At 64.3% G+C, this 13,486-nt stretch overlaps 1 protein-coding gene across 2 annotated transcripts; it reads left to right on the forward strand.

Annotated features, from left to right (window-relative positions):
* The first annotated feature begins 2,344 nt into the window (after window positions 1-2,344).
* Window positions 2,345-12,375, forward strand: DPEP1 (dipeptidase 1). 2 transcript variants are annotated; one of them, XM_080644631.1, is made up of 11 exons: window positions 2,345-2,616; window positions 5,785-5,958; window positions 9,422-9,554; window positions 9,813-9,945; window positions 10,105-10,255; window positions 10,367-10,439; window positions 11,066-11,242; window positions 11,349-11,433; window positions 11,510-11,585; window positions 11,808-11,943; window positions 12,013-12,375. In XM_080644631.1, exons 2-11 carry the CDS (start codon window positions 5,855-5,857, stop codon window positions 12,178-12,180), a joined length of 1,236 nt encoding a protein of 411 aa, XP_080500757.1. In that variant the 5' UTR covers window positions 2,345-2,616; window positions 5,785-5,854; the 3' UTR covers window positions 12,181-12,375. The 2 variants fall into 2 exon arrangements, with proteins under 2 accessions (XP_080500757.1, XP_080500758.1); XM_080644632.1 differs by lacking the exon at window positions 2,345-2,616 and adding an exon at window positions 5,316-5,469.
* The last annotated feature ends 1,111 nt before the right edge of the window (window positions 12,376-13,486 follow it).

A 13,486-nucleotide genomic window follows, 5' to 3' on the forward strand; every position in this document is an offset into this window, starting at 1 on the left:
CCTCGGGGGCACCTCCGCCAGGTTCCCGAATCACCCACGAGGCCCCCCCAGGAGCGGGGAGCCCGCAGCCTGGGCAGGACAGGGAGGGCACTCGGAATCGCCCACAGGTGTCCCGCACTCTCAAACGCACCACGTCCTACAGCAAACCGCAAACACGGAGCCTCCCTCCCTGGGCTCGGTCCAGTCGCCGAGAGGCAGCCAGAGGCGGCCCAGGGGCCCAGGGCCCACCGGGGGGGTGCCACGGGGCCCCACAGGCAGAGTGTGGGGCGGCTCCCCTGCCCTCGGGACGCTGAGCCTGGTCTGGGGACAGCGGGCAGGTGGACAAGCCCAGCCATCTGAGATGGAGCCCCCAGGCCGGAGCAATACAGGGAACAGCCCTCCCAGCTGAGAGGTGTGCGGTCAGGCCCCCCGCTCCCCAGGCGCATCGCAGGCGAGCCTGCAGCCAGGACGCGGTCCCCACGTCCCCAGAGCCGGCGGCCCTTCTCAGGCCTGGCAGCCACGCGGGTGTCTCCTCCCTGCCTTCCCCGCGGGGCCCGGGAGCTGGCTCTGAACACGCACGTGCGGGAGAGAGTTTGGGGGACCCGGAGCCCCTCAGCCCCAGAACGGTGACGCCACCGCCGTGCACTGAGTCCTTGACCTCTGACTTCCCCTGGGAGCCTCACCGGGGGCCTGACCGGGGCGGTGGCACGGTCCCCCTTCGGGCGTCTGGCCTGTTCCCTCACACCCCATAATAACTCCGTGTTCGCTTCCGAGCCCCAGGGCCACACCTGCGGAAGCAGGACGCGTGAGGTGCCTCGTGAGGCCGTTGGAGGAGCAACCTGCCTGCGTGCCCACACTTCCTTCTGTCCCTGGTCCCGTCCGGACTCCTGACCCCGAGGTGGGGTGGGGAGAGGGGCCGGGAGCCAGCTGAGCAGCAGGGAATGGCGGGCTCAGAGGACGGGAACCCGTGGGGAATCCCACAGCTGGGCCGGGGTGGGGTGGCCTGAGTCCTGGGATGTTTTCGTTTTGTTTTGTTTAATTTTTATAGATTTCAGAGAGGAAGGGAGAGGGAGAGAGAGACAGAAACATCACTGGTGAGAGAGAATCACTGATCGGCTGCCTCCTGCACGCCCCCCACTGGGGATGGAGCCCGCCACCCGGGCCTGTGCCCTGACCGGGAATCGAACCGTGACCTCCTGGGTCCTAGGTCGGCGTTCAACCTCAATGTTGAAGGTAACGACATTAAAAGTAGAATCTCTGTCCCCCACACCCGGCCCTCCCCCAGACCCCGGCCTCCTGCCCGTCCCTAACTGGGAGTTTCACCAGAGGAGCCCCATGAGGTCAGGGGGGGGACAGGCCCGGCAGGGGGGCAGCCGGAATGTGGAGTCGGTTGCCCCACAGTCCAGGGCCCGGTCTGGGGCGCCCTGAGCACATGCAGCCCCGGCCGGCCTCCCCAGAAGCAGGTCCCCCCAGCCCCTCTGCTGGGCCGTCACCCTCATGTCCTGCTCAGAGCCAGCCCTGCCCAGGGCGAGGGTCAGAGCGAGGGTCGGGCGCCGTGCGGGCGGCCTGCACAGCCGCCAGCCTCTCCTAGGATGCCCCCCTTCTCCTGCAGACTCCCCTCAGCTCCGAGGTGAGGGGAACCCCCCAACCACCCCAGGATCATCACTGTGTCCCCTTCCTCCCAAGGCTGGCATTTGAACCCCTCATGGCAGCAGCCCAACTGGAGACTGTCTCCCATTTAGAGACAGTGGCTGGCAGAGGGTGTGGGGAGGAAGACAGTGGCTGTTGTGGCCTGGGTGGGGACGGAACAGCCCGCCCGGGTGTGTCCCCACGACGACCTCAGAATCCCAAAACCACCCGGTGACACCCCCCCCACCCCCACCCGCTGGGCCGGGGCCCACGGATCTGCCCTGGATTTCGAAAGTCCCGGGGTTTCTGCCAGAGGACATTCCGACCATCCGTGGCTGCTTTTGATCCTCGGTGGCTGGGAATATGGGGAGCTCACCCCCACCCCTCAATGATGGAAACCAGAGCCCCCAGTCCCTGGGCCCAGCAGGGCAGACGGGTCCTGGATCAGGGGCGGGTCCCCAGGGAGTGAGGGCCGCGGCAGGCCTCAGGGGCCTGAGGGAAGGGACCTGGGTGGAACCCCTGAGTCCTTCGCTGACCCGTCAGGGACCCTGTGGGCTGAGCAGCAGGGACCCAGGGACCCTCGGGGAGCCCCGGCACCAGGCCTCCTCTTCCCAGACCCTCAATCAGCACACCCCCCTGCTGAGATCGCCCCCACATCACTGCCCGGGGGACCTCGATTCCTTGTCTCCAACCCGGTCCCTGCGGACCTGCCTGTCCTGGGCCCCAGGCCCAGCCTGCGGGTCGGAGGGAGTCTGCGCCCAGAGGGCCGGCCGCGGAGCCTCGTTTGCGTCTGAGAAACCAGAACCAGCTGACATGTGGGAGGCATTAGCCCCTGTCCTGCCTGTGGGGCTGCGAAGGCCCCGGGAGTTTTCCTTCTGAGAGGTGGCTTCTCTGGCAGCCGGCTCGGGGGAGGGGTGAAACTTGAGAAAAAGAGCAATAAACCCCACGCTCACGACTGGGGAGCAGAGCGGCCCTGAGGCAGGTTCCAGCGGCCCCTTCCTGCTGCCGGTGAGTCGGGGGTTCCCGACGGGGCTGGGGTCTCGGCTCCGTGATCCCCCCACCTCCGGAGCCACCTGGGGGAGGGTGCGCCTGTTAGTGGGCACCTGCTGTATGCCCAGGGGAGCCGCTGAGTGTGAACTGGGGGGAGACAGGCAGGTGAGTGCATCCTGGGCCGGGAGGGGAGGGCCCGCAGGCTGGGTTCTGGGGTTCTCCGGCAATGGATGGAGGCCGGGCTGGGGCAGGGGTCACTGGTGCCAGGTCAAGGGGTAAGAGGGTGGCTTCTGGGGTTGGGGAGGCAGCGAGATAAGGCGGGAGCCACCTCCTCCGGGGGGGGGGGGGGAGGGTCCCTGATGGAGGACCCTCCACTGTGCAGGGTTACAGGGCAGGCAGGCTGTGCGGCCATTGGGGAGAGGGTCAGGGCCGGACCCCCAGGGGGACGTGGGGAAGCCACCAGCCCCTGCGCTGCAAATCCATGGGGGTCTGGGTCTCGGCCGGGAAAGTGGAAGGCTGGCGGGGGCCACCTGAAGGCGCAGGTCTGCCTGGGGCCACGTAGGGGCTGCTGGCAAGACCAGCTAAGCCAGCCCCGGCCGGTTCGGCTCAGGGGGTAGCGCGTCGGCCTGAGGAACCAAGGGTCCCGGGTTCGGTTCCGGTCAAGGGCACGTACCTCGGTGGCAGGCTCCTCCCCAGCCGGGGCCCTGGTCGGGGCACGTGCAGGAGGCAACCCATCGATGTGTCTCTCTCACATGGATGCTTCTCAGCCTCTCCCCCTGTCTTTCCTCTAAAAATCAGTGGAAAAATACCCTCGGTGAGGATTAAAAACAAACAAACGAAGGAGACACCAGCTAAGCCAGGTTCCCAGGGGGGGGTTCCAGGAGGCAGACCCGGGGGGGGGGGCGGGGGGCGGGCGGGGGTGGACAGATGTCCCTCCGGCCACCGCCTCCGGAGAGGAGGTCGATGCTGCACCGTCAGGCGAGCACGTGGGGGCCAGGCCCGCTCCCCGCTGAGCCTCACCTCCAGGTGGGCAGGTGACCGCGGGGCAGGAGTCAGAAGTGGAAGCAGGATCTCGGGAGTCCAGCTCTGGCACCAGCCCCTGGAAGGCGGGCAGCTCGCCCATGTGCACGGAGCCTTGAGCGGGCCGCGTGCACAGCTCCGCCCGCTCACCCCGCTCCCCCGCGGCTGCGGCCGCGTTTCTGACGCTGAATGGGGAGGGGAGTGACCGCCCAGACCGCCCGCTGCGCCAGGAGAGGCTGCGAAGGAAGCCACAGGTCCCGACGGACAAACAAACCAACGAGGAGAGGAGAGCGAGTCCAGCCAGCGGAGCACAAACCCTCTGGAGCCCAGTGCTGCTCCCATCACCGGCGCGGAGCCGCGGGGAAACCATCACAGCCGCCGAAGCGCACGCAAAACCGTTAACTATCGAATTCCCGAAGGAGATACTAAGTGAACGGGCTGGGAACGGAACGAACGCAGAAGAGAAGCTAAAACAGGAGAGGAAACGGGAGCCCCAGGGGCCAACTCGGGAGGGCGGGTCTCCGAGCAGAGCAGGGCGCGGCGAGGACTGGGGACTTCTCTGAGAAAGGGAGGGACTCGGCTGGGAACCGAAGGCCGAGCCGGCAGCATGGACTCAGCCCGGAGCTCAGGCCTGTGCGGGAGACATTGCACAGCCCCAAGGACGAGGCAGAGTGGGACTTGGATGGCCCTGGGCTCCGCACCCACCACACCCCGTGCACAGAAGCGGAGCTTCCGGCCTCTGAGGGGGATGTCTGCGCCCAGAAGTGCGTCCGAGACCCGCAGAGGCGGGGAGAGGAGGGATGGAGCACCAGCTCCATCAAAATAAGCACAGAGAACAGAAAGGGCGGACGTCTCCAGGTAAGAACATCACCCGGAAACTGCAAATTAAAGCACAGAGCTCCGAACACAAAGGCGACCGACAACTCCAGAGTGATCAGAAAACCTACAGCCGGCCGTTGTGGCTCGGGGATTGCGTGTCGACCTAGGAACCAAGAGATTGCAGTTCCGTTCCCGGTCAGGGCACAGGCCTGAGGTGCGGGCTCGATCCCCAGTGTGGGGCGTGCAGGAGGCAGTGGATCCATGATTCTCTCTCATCATTGATGTTTCTCTCTCTCTCTCTCTCTCTCTCTCTATCCCTCTCCCTTCCTCTCTGAAATCAATAAAAAAAATATATTTTAAAAAATGCTACTCATCGTGATGATTGAGGTTTCTGGTGCGCCCCAGTCTGGCAGCTGTGCTTCAGGCCAGTGCCTCTCGCTCCGTCACCCTCGTCCAGCCCAGCACCCCCTGAGCTGCAGAGCTTTGGGTGCTCAGGGCCCCGGGTGCGAATGTCCCCCCACGTCCCGCGTGGTTCAGGGTTCGGGTTCTGGAGGAGGCCGCACGCAAATGAAAGAGACAAGAAATGCTAATTTGGGAATTGGGGTGCCAGGGAGAAGCCCAAGGGAGGACTCGGCTTTGCTCTGGCCTTGCCATCCCTTTTATTCAGGTTTGGGACACACCCATAGCCCTTAGGCAGGCGATTCCAGTAACAGGCAGACTATCTTATCAGTAAGGATTTACATGAAACTAAAAGGTGGAAGTTGCTTCAGCTCCCTTTGTCTCCGCTAGACAGTGGGTGTTTGGCTTTGACCCTTGCCCGAGCGTCAAGGTCTCCAGCCTCCCGGGTTCCTTGTCCACACCTCTCTGCTAGTGAAGACAAAGGGCGGTTTCCCACACCTGGGACCACGGCGTGCAGCCTCCGGAGGGAACACTGACAGTCTGGGTTTCTGGCCCCAAAGTCCAGCCCACTTGCCCGGAGCCTGCAAGGCCAGCGGCTGCAGGCCAGGAGTTGGGGTGCAGACCCTGGCACAGGTGGGTGTGGTGGGAGCAAAGTTCAAGTGCCTTTTCGCTCCCGTTTGTAGACCTGAGAGAGCCCCCCCCCCCCATCCTGGTGCAGGAGGCAATAAACTGCATGACCCTGAGCCAACCGCCTCTGAGTTGAGCGAGTCCTTCCGTCTGGATTCCGGCCCCTCCCCAGGGGTCAGCAGCCTCTTACTACCCCTCAGCCTGGCCCAGACAGCAACGCCCAGCCATCCACCCACCCTCACCAGGAATGTGCTGATTGCTGATAACGTGGCCCCTCCTGGCAGCCACTGCCTGACTAAAGGCCTCTGCACTGTGTTCCAGCCTCAGCTCGTCCCGCACAAAGGCAGCCAGGCCCGGAGCAGCTGCGGGACCAGGGCCCTGGGGACTCGGCATGTGGGCCCACTGGTGGCTCTGGCCCCTGGTGGCCGTCGGCACCGCTGACCAGTTTCTGGACGATGCAAAGAGAATTATGCAGACCACACCTGTCATTGATGGGTAAGTGGCCTCCATGGGCTGGGGCTGGGAAGCTGGGAGCTGGGAGCCGGGCCGTGTGCCCCGGACGTGAGGCAGGCACCGCCCTCCCTCCGCCTGGACTCTGTTTCTCTAGCTGTAACACGGGTCTTGCCCTTTGCTGGCCTTGGTTCTCTGTGAGGTCTCCCAGGGCCCCCAAAGGCCTCCGCAGATGGGGGCCCATAGGGAAGGAGCAGGAGGCACGTGGTGAGGTCCCTGGGGCACCTTGCAGCCTGGTCCCAGTGCAGAGTGGGTGCTGGGCTAAGGGGCGTTGGGGGCCTGGCCGGGTCGTGCTCCCTCAAGGCCACATGGCCTCAGCTTCCTCACCTGAGGCTGCAGGTGAGGGTGGTGTCCACCACAGGCCCCGGGAGGCCTGGCCCTCCTCCCTGAGACCCTTCCTCATGCCCCTTCCTTTTCCTGTGTCCCCCTGGGGTGACCCCAGCAGGTGAGGGGTCAGCTTGACCTCACTCGATGCTCAAAGGACCCTCACAGGTCAAGCCCCCAACCAAGACCCGGCTGAGCCCACGCCTGCACCCCAGACCCTGGTGCCACCTGTCACTCTTTCTTTGAGGTCACAGCCAGTGTGGCAGCACCCATGCATCTGCCTCCCCCACCACCTCCCAGGGCATCGGCATTGCCCCCCTTTCCCCCCTCCCCCCCAATGCTGGGAACCTCGTAAGCCGGACTCTCCACTTCCTCCAGCCAAAGTCTGCATCAGCACCACGGCCAGAGGGAGTCTGGGAGATCTAGTCCTGCTCAACCCCGCCCCACCCGTGGCTGCAGCTGATCCAGTGCCCCCCAAGGCTCACACGGTCCCTGCTCGTCCTGCATCCGCACCCCCCTCAGCTCCCCAGGGCTAGTGGCAGGCCTTCCCTGACCTGGGGGTGCACCCTGCACACACCCCTGCCTGTCTGCTGCAGCGTTCGACACCCCCCCACACACACCGCTCGCTGAAAGCAGGGAGTGGGTCCCGTGCACTCACGGGCACCCTGGGGCCTGGCAGTGTGAGCAGAGCCCTCCCCCCCCATGTGCTGGCTGCTCATTAATGTGCAGACATCACTACTTGGCAGAAGCCTCAGGGTTTGTTGGACAAGAGACTCTGCAAGGTAAGCAGAGAAAACGGGGGCGGGGGGGAGTTGCAGGGAAGACGGGGAGCTGTGGGGGCCCCAGAGGAGGAGGGGTGCCAGGTGCCCCACTCTGCCTGCCCCCACCCCCGTCCTCCCTCCATCTCCTTCCTGGACCTGAGTCCCCTGCTCTCCTCTCTGCGCCCGAGGGTCCTGTGCGAGGTGTCGGCACTCACGCTCTGCCCTGGAGGCCTGCAGTCGGGGGCGGGGGGACAGGGGTAGGGGCAGGTGGAAGACGCCCACAGCAGGAGCCGGAGGAGTTGTTTGTTCCTTCATTCTGGGGGGCTCGGAGCAGCTGGGCACAGAGAGAGGGGCTCCGAGTTCAGGGGCTGGGGGCTGTGCGGAGGCCGTTGGGGAGTCAGATGGCTGGAATAGGCCAGTCGGGAATACTCAAAGACTAGGCTGACCGAATCAAAACCAATAATAGCAGATTGCAGCCTGGCCGGGGTGGCTCAATGGTTGAGCGTCGACCAATGAGCCAGGAGGTCACAGTTCGATTCTCGGTCGGGGCACGTGCCCGGGTTGTGGACTCGATCCTCAGTAGGAGGCGTGCAGGAGGCCATGGATCCATGACTCTCTCTCATCATTGATGCTTCTCTCTCTCTCCCCCTCTCCCTTCCTCTCTGAAATCAACAAAAATATATTTTTTAAAAAATAGTGGGTTGCAGGTAAGAGACCCAAATAAGTAGCTTCAACATCAGAGAAATCCAGAGGGAGTTCTGAGGGTGTTCCATACGCCACGAACCTGGTGTGGCCACCAGCCCCCAGGTGCCCTCGTGGGTGTAAAGCGGCTGCAGCGGCTCCAGCCATCACATCTGCCGGCCGCCCTGCAGTCATAAAAGGGAAAACCACGCCGTCGGTCAAGGACAGCTTGGGGGCACTGTCACAGGGCAGGTGGAGTGACGGCCACACCCAGCTATAAGGGAGTGGAAAGTTTCTGTTTCAAGTGGCCGTGCGCCCCGCTTGGCAATGTTACCAAGGAAAAGGGGGGCGTGGCCACCAGCCGTGTCTCCAACAACAGCTGTCCGAGTGTGTGTGCTGCTGGGCGCTCGGGGGCCTCACCTTCCTTCCCTTGGCGGTCTCCCCGCCGCTGAGGACCAGGCCCAGACCACTAAGCTGGCAGCGGGCTCCAGACAGCAGGGCTGCCCACGGGTGGAGGCAGCCACTTCCCCCACTTGGGGTTCCAGCCAAGGGTGGAGAGGCTGAGGGGCGGGCGGGGGTGTGGGGGGAGATAAAGCTCTCCCTCGGGGTGGCAGCAGGAGGTGGAGCCGGGTTTCCCCCAGGGGCTGGGGTCCTCAGGAAAGGAGCGCTGTCCCCTCCAGAGGCCCTGCCCCTGGGAAGCGCCCAGAGCCGGACGCCCCCACCCCTGCACGGAGGGAGTGACCTTGCACACTCTCCACTACTCGGGCAGCCAAGGTGTCGGAGCCCCAGCCCAGTCCCTGTCGCGTCCATCAGATCTCACCCTTCACAGAACCCCTTGCCCCTCCCCAGAGAGCGGGGGTGGCTTCCAGGGTCTGAGGGGGAGCTTGCAGAGGAAGGGGTGGTGTGGCGGGGGGAGGGGGGAGCCAGGACAAAGCCCCCTCCAGGCCCAGACTGTCCTCTCAGCCCCTTGTTACCAGATTAGGAGTTCAGAGCAGGCGTCCTCAAACTACGGCCCATGGGCCACATGCGGCCCGCTGAGCACATTGATCCGGCCCGCCGGGTGCTTCCTGTCCTGCTTAGCAGCCAACTCATCCCGGTCCCGCAGTGCGCATAGGAATTTGTTCATAGTTTTTTTTTTAAACTATAGTCCGGCCCTCCAACGGTCTGAGGGACAGTGAACTGGCCCCGTTTAAAAAGTTTGAGGACCCCTGGTTCAGAGGGCACCTGCCTAGATGTCCCACGTGTATACATGCACATGCGTGTGCGGTGTGAATGCACACGTGTGTGGTATGTGTATGAATGCATGTGATGTGTGTGTGCCCGTGTGTGTGGTGTGTGTGAGCATGCATGTGTGTGTGTGCACGCACTTGCTCACAGTGACTGGTGGGTCTTGCTGGGCCTGTAACTCCGCATTCTAATCAGCTCCCAGGGGCCTGTGTGGCTTGCACAGGTGCATGGGACACCTAGGATGGAAGACCTATCCATTTAGGGCTCTCAGCTCAGGTGACCGGCTCAGGTGTGCTCCGGTAATGAGTAGTCTGTGTCCCCTGGGTCCAGCCTTAGCCCTGAGCGTGTGAGAAGCAGGAATTAGAGAGGGGACAGAGGCCAGAGAGGGAGCTTGGAACCCCAGGGTCAAGTGGCCACCAGGACCTGCCTCCTACCCCTCCTCCTGCCCCCTCCAGGCACAACGACCTGCCCTGGAGGCTGCTGACCAAGTTCAACAATCAGCTTCAGAAGAAGAACGCCAGCCTGAACAGCCTGGTCGGCACACACACCAACATCCCCAAGCTGAAGGCTGGTTTTGTGGGGGGCCAGGTACCGTCCGGCCAGCCCTGTGCTCACCCATGTTGGGATCCACCCTCCTCCTCCCTTGGGTCCTGGCTAAGGTGCAGCCCCTCCCTGGTGGTGGCACTCCCCACCCCCAGCCAGTCTCCTTGGGGCCACAGACCTGGAGGGACAGGCTGTGGGGATGGCTTCCAAGACGGGGGAGGGGAGACCAGACATTCATATGCACGTGGGGGGCGGGGGGCGGGCCTGGAGCCTCAGGTCCTAGCCCTGCCCCGTGGCCCCCAGTTCTGGTCTGCGTACACGCCCTGCGACACCCAGAACAAAGACGCCGTGAAGAGGACGCTGGAGCAGATTGACGTCATCCATCGCATGTGCCAGATGTACCCCGAGACCTTCATGTGTGTCAACAGCAGCCAAGGTGGGTGCCGCCGGCCGCCTTCCTGGCCCCACACCACCCTCTAGTGAGCAGAGGCTGCCGGTGCAGCTCGGCCAGCCGTTGGGGTGTATGCTCCCCCTGGACGCCCAGCCACACCTGCCACCAGGTACCCACAGCCCCGGGCTGGCTCTGCTCCCACAGGCATCCGACAGGCCTTCCAGGAGGGGAAGGTGGCCAGTCTGGTCGGGGTGGAGGGCGGCCACTCCATCGACAGCAGCCTGGGCGTCCTGCGGGCCCTCTACCACCTGGGGATGCGGTACCTGACCCTCACGCACAGCTGCAACACGCCCTGGTGAGTGACACCAGGGAGGCCCGGCGGGGGGTGTGGGTGGGTGAGAAGCTGCTGGGTAGCTGGGGCGAGCCCCCTGTGGGTGGGCGGGGACCACTGTGCTCCTCCCTCCAGGGCGGACAACTGGCTGGTGGACACCGGGGATGACGATGCCCAGAGCGACGGCCTGTCGGAGGACTTCGGGAAGGTAGGTGGCAGGGGCAAGCACCTCCGTTTCCCTCACTTGCAAAACGCAGCTGAGCCCTGACCGGTGTGGCTCGGTGGCTAGAGCGTCGGCCTGCGGACTGAAGGGTCCCAGGTTCGGTTCCCGTCAAGAGCATGTACCTTGCCAAAACCGGTTTGGCTCAGTGGATAGAGCGTCGGCCTGCGGACTGAGGGGTCCCGGGTTCGATTCCAGTCAGGGGCATGTACCTTGGTTGCAGACACATCCCCAGTGGGAGGTGTGCAGGAGGCAGCTGATTGATGTTTCTCTCTCATCGATGTTTCTATCTCTATCCCTCTCCCTTCCTCTCTGTAAAAAATCAATAAAAATTTTAAAAAAAAACGGAGCTGGCCAGGGACCTCCCAGGCTGAGCATCCACTGGTCACTGCAGTGACCCCAGCCTTCCAGGGAAGTGTTGAACACCTGGCCAGTAGGGGCCCTGCCCACATGCCCTCCCCCTGCCTGGACCTCTCGGGGGGGCAGCGGTGAGCCCCAGAAGCTTGTGCCAATAAACTACACCCAGTGCAGCCCGCCTAGCCCGGGGCGCCGGCGGCCATCACCCCCTGACTGGGGCCCAGCGCTCCCGGCCCCTGAGCCCCGTGTCTCCTCAGAGCGTGGTGAGGGAGCTGAACCGGCTGGGCGTCATCATCGACCTGGCCCACGTGTCCGTGGCCACCATGAAGGCCGCTCTGAAACAGTCCCAGGCCCCCGTCATCTTCAGCCACTCCTCCGCCTTTGCGCTGTGCAAGCACCGGCGAAATGTGCCGGACGACGTGCTCCAGCTGGTGGTGAGGGCGGGGGGCTCTGCCCCAGGCGGTCCTGGGCCCCGGTGGTCCTCCCGGGCTCCAGTGCTGCCCCCAACCCTGCGCCCACGGCTCCTCTCTCTCTGAGCAGAAGCAGACGGGCAGCCTAGTGATGGTGAACTTCTACAATGACTATGTCGCCTGCAAAATGGAGGCCAACCTGTCTCAAGTGGCAGGTGGGTGGGTGCGAGCAGAAGCGTGGCTGGGGGCAGGGCGCCTCTCCCAGGACCCACACCCACTGCCTCCCCGCAGACCACCTGGACCACATCAAGAAAGTGGCGGGAGCCGGAGCCGTGGGCCTTGGTGGAGACTTCGACGGTGTTTCAAGGTGAGGATGGAGACTGTTCTGTGTGTGAGCTGGGGGTTGTGACCCCCAGAAACCTGTCACCAGGGGCTGGAGGAGTGAAGTGTGTCCTGAGGGCCTTCCCAGCATGTCTTGCTCCGAAGGCCATCCCACGGCACCCCCAGTGCCTCAGGATGGGAAGGTGGCTGGGTCCCCAGAGCCCCAACCCCCGGCTGCACAGCCTGGTCCTCTCGGCCTTCATCTCAGGCTCCCGACGGGGCTTGAGGACGTGTCCAAGTACCCAAACCTGATCGCCGAGCTGCTCAGGAGGCAGTGGACGCAGGCGGAGGTCAGGGGCGCCCTGGCCAACAACCTGCTGAGGGTCTTTGAGGCGGTGGAGCAGGTAAGGCTTGTCCGTGTGCCCGCCTTCCCCAGCCGGCGGCAGCAGGCAGCCAACCCTGTCTGTCCACAGGCCAGCGACCACGCCCGGGACCCCGAGGAGAAGCCCATCGAGCAGAGGTACCTGGACAGCTCCTGCCGGACGAGCTATGGCTACTCAGAGGCCCCCGGCCTCCACCTCCAGCCCGCGGCCCTGCTGGCCTCCCTCGCCCCCCTCCTCCTCAGCCTGCGTTTTCTGTGACACCCTGGGGACCAATCCCCCGGCACAGGGAAGACTGGCCGTCGGGGCAGCCGACCCCAGGAACTGCTCCCACGCTCAAGGACTGGCCTGTCCTGTGCGAGCCCTGGGCTCCCCTGGGCCGTGCGCAGTGGGGGGCGCAGGCCCGGCCCACAGAGGATCCTCAATAAAGGCACCGGCCTCTGTCCTGAGGGTGTCATCCTGGAGTGCTCTCCCGCGTCCGGGCACACCCTGTGGGAGGGCCCCTGGCTGGACGTCCAGGCCCCGGAGGCCCAAGTCGTGGTGGACAGGCCGGGAAGGGCTCGGGGCTGACAGGGGCTTCACTGCGAGGCCTTTAAACACAGTCCAGGCTGCAGTGCCGCCACCCCCTGCACTTGCACATTCCCCCCTACCCACCCACCTCCTAATCATGCCCGCACACACTCATGCACTTGCACATACACACGTGCATGCATATAAACACACTTACATGCACGCACCCGCACATGCATGTACATGCATACACACACGTGCACGCACCCCCTGGGCTCAGCCTGCTGACAGATTGGAGGCGAGGCCAGCAGGGTCTCCTCACAGTGAACTTGGTCCTGCCGCCCCGCACAGCCTGCAGGGCAGAGCACACACATGCATGGGCGGGAGGGGAACAGCACCTCCTGCTGGACATTCGGGGCCTGTGTCTTGAGATGAATATTCTCGTGGATGACAGACCCCGTGGGGCCCCACCGGGTCAGAGCCCTCTCCAGGCCCAAGAACGTGCCCTCTGGACAGGGCAGGCTTTGACGCTGGGCATGGGCAGCCCAACAGGCAGGAATTCCCTGCTCAGGCACCCCTGCCCGGCGTGGCCCGTGGACCCTGGCAGCCACCTGGGCAGCCAAGCTGCTATTAGTTCCCCAACCTGAGAGGAGGCGTGAATCCCCCAGGCCCTGGGGCAGCCAGGGGTCTCGTGGGCAAGGCCCTGCCTCACCCCCAGCCAGCACCTCTCCCGGACGGTCCGAAGTGACCGGAGGGGACATGACATGTGGGTACCTGCTCATCACCCCACTACGCCGCAGCTGTTTCTGGGGGGCTGTCAGGCGGTGGGAGGGACCCTGGCGGCTGTGAGAAAGGCTTTAATACTCATCCTGAAAGTCTCAACCACATTATGTTTAAAATTATTTCAAGGTAAAAACTGCAGATTCTGTCTGTCTGGGGCCTGAGAATCCGATTTCCTGGACCCCGCCAGCTGGACAGCCACACTGAGGGTCCCACCTACGCACGCCCCCCCCCTCCCCGCCCCACCCCACCCCGCAGCCACTGAAGCAAACCTGGA

This window comes from Plecotus auritus (assembly GCF_963455305.1).
Source record: "Plecotus auritus genome assembly, chromosome: 10".
Taxonomy (NCBI): Eukaryota; Metazoa; Chordata; class Mammalia; order Chiroptera; family Vespertilionidae; genus Plecotus; species Plecotus auritus.

What these genes read in the sequence shown, in the direction of transcription:
- DPEP1 (XM_080644631.1), top strand. Translation starts at nt 5,855, where the DNA reads ATGTGGGCCCACTGGTGGCTCTGGCCCCTGGTGGCCGTCGGCACCGCT. An exon ending in GTGTGTCAACAGCAGCCAAG is followed by an intron (nt 9,946 to 10,104) that starts GTGGGTGCCGCC and finishes CTGCTCCCACAG; the next exon opens with GCATCCGACAGGCCTTCCAG. An exon ending in ACGACGTGCTCCAGCTGGTG is followed by an intron (nt 11,243 to 11,348) that starts GTGAGGGCGGGG and finishes CTCTCTGAGCAG; the next exon opens with AAGCAGACGGGCAGCCTAGT.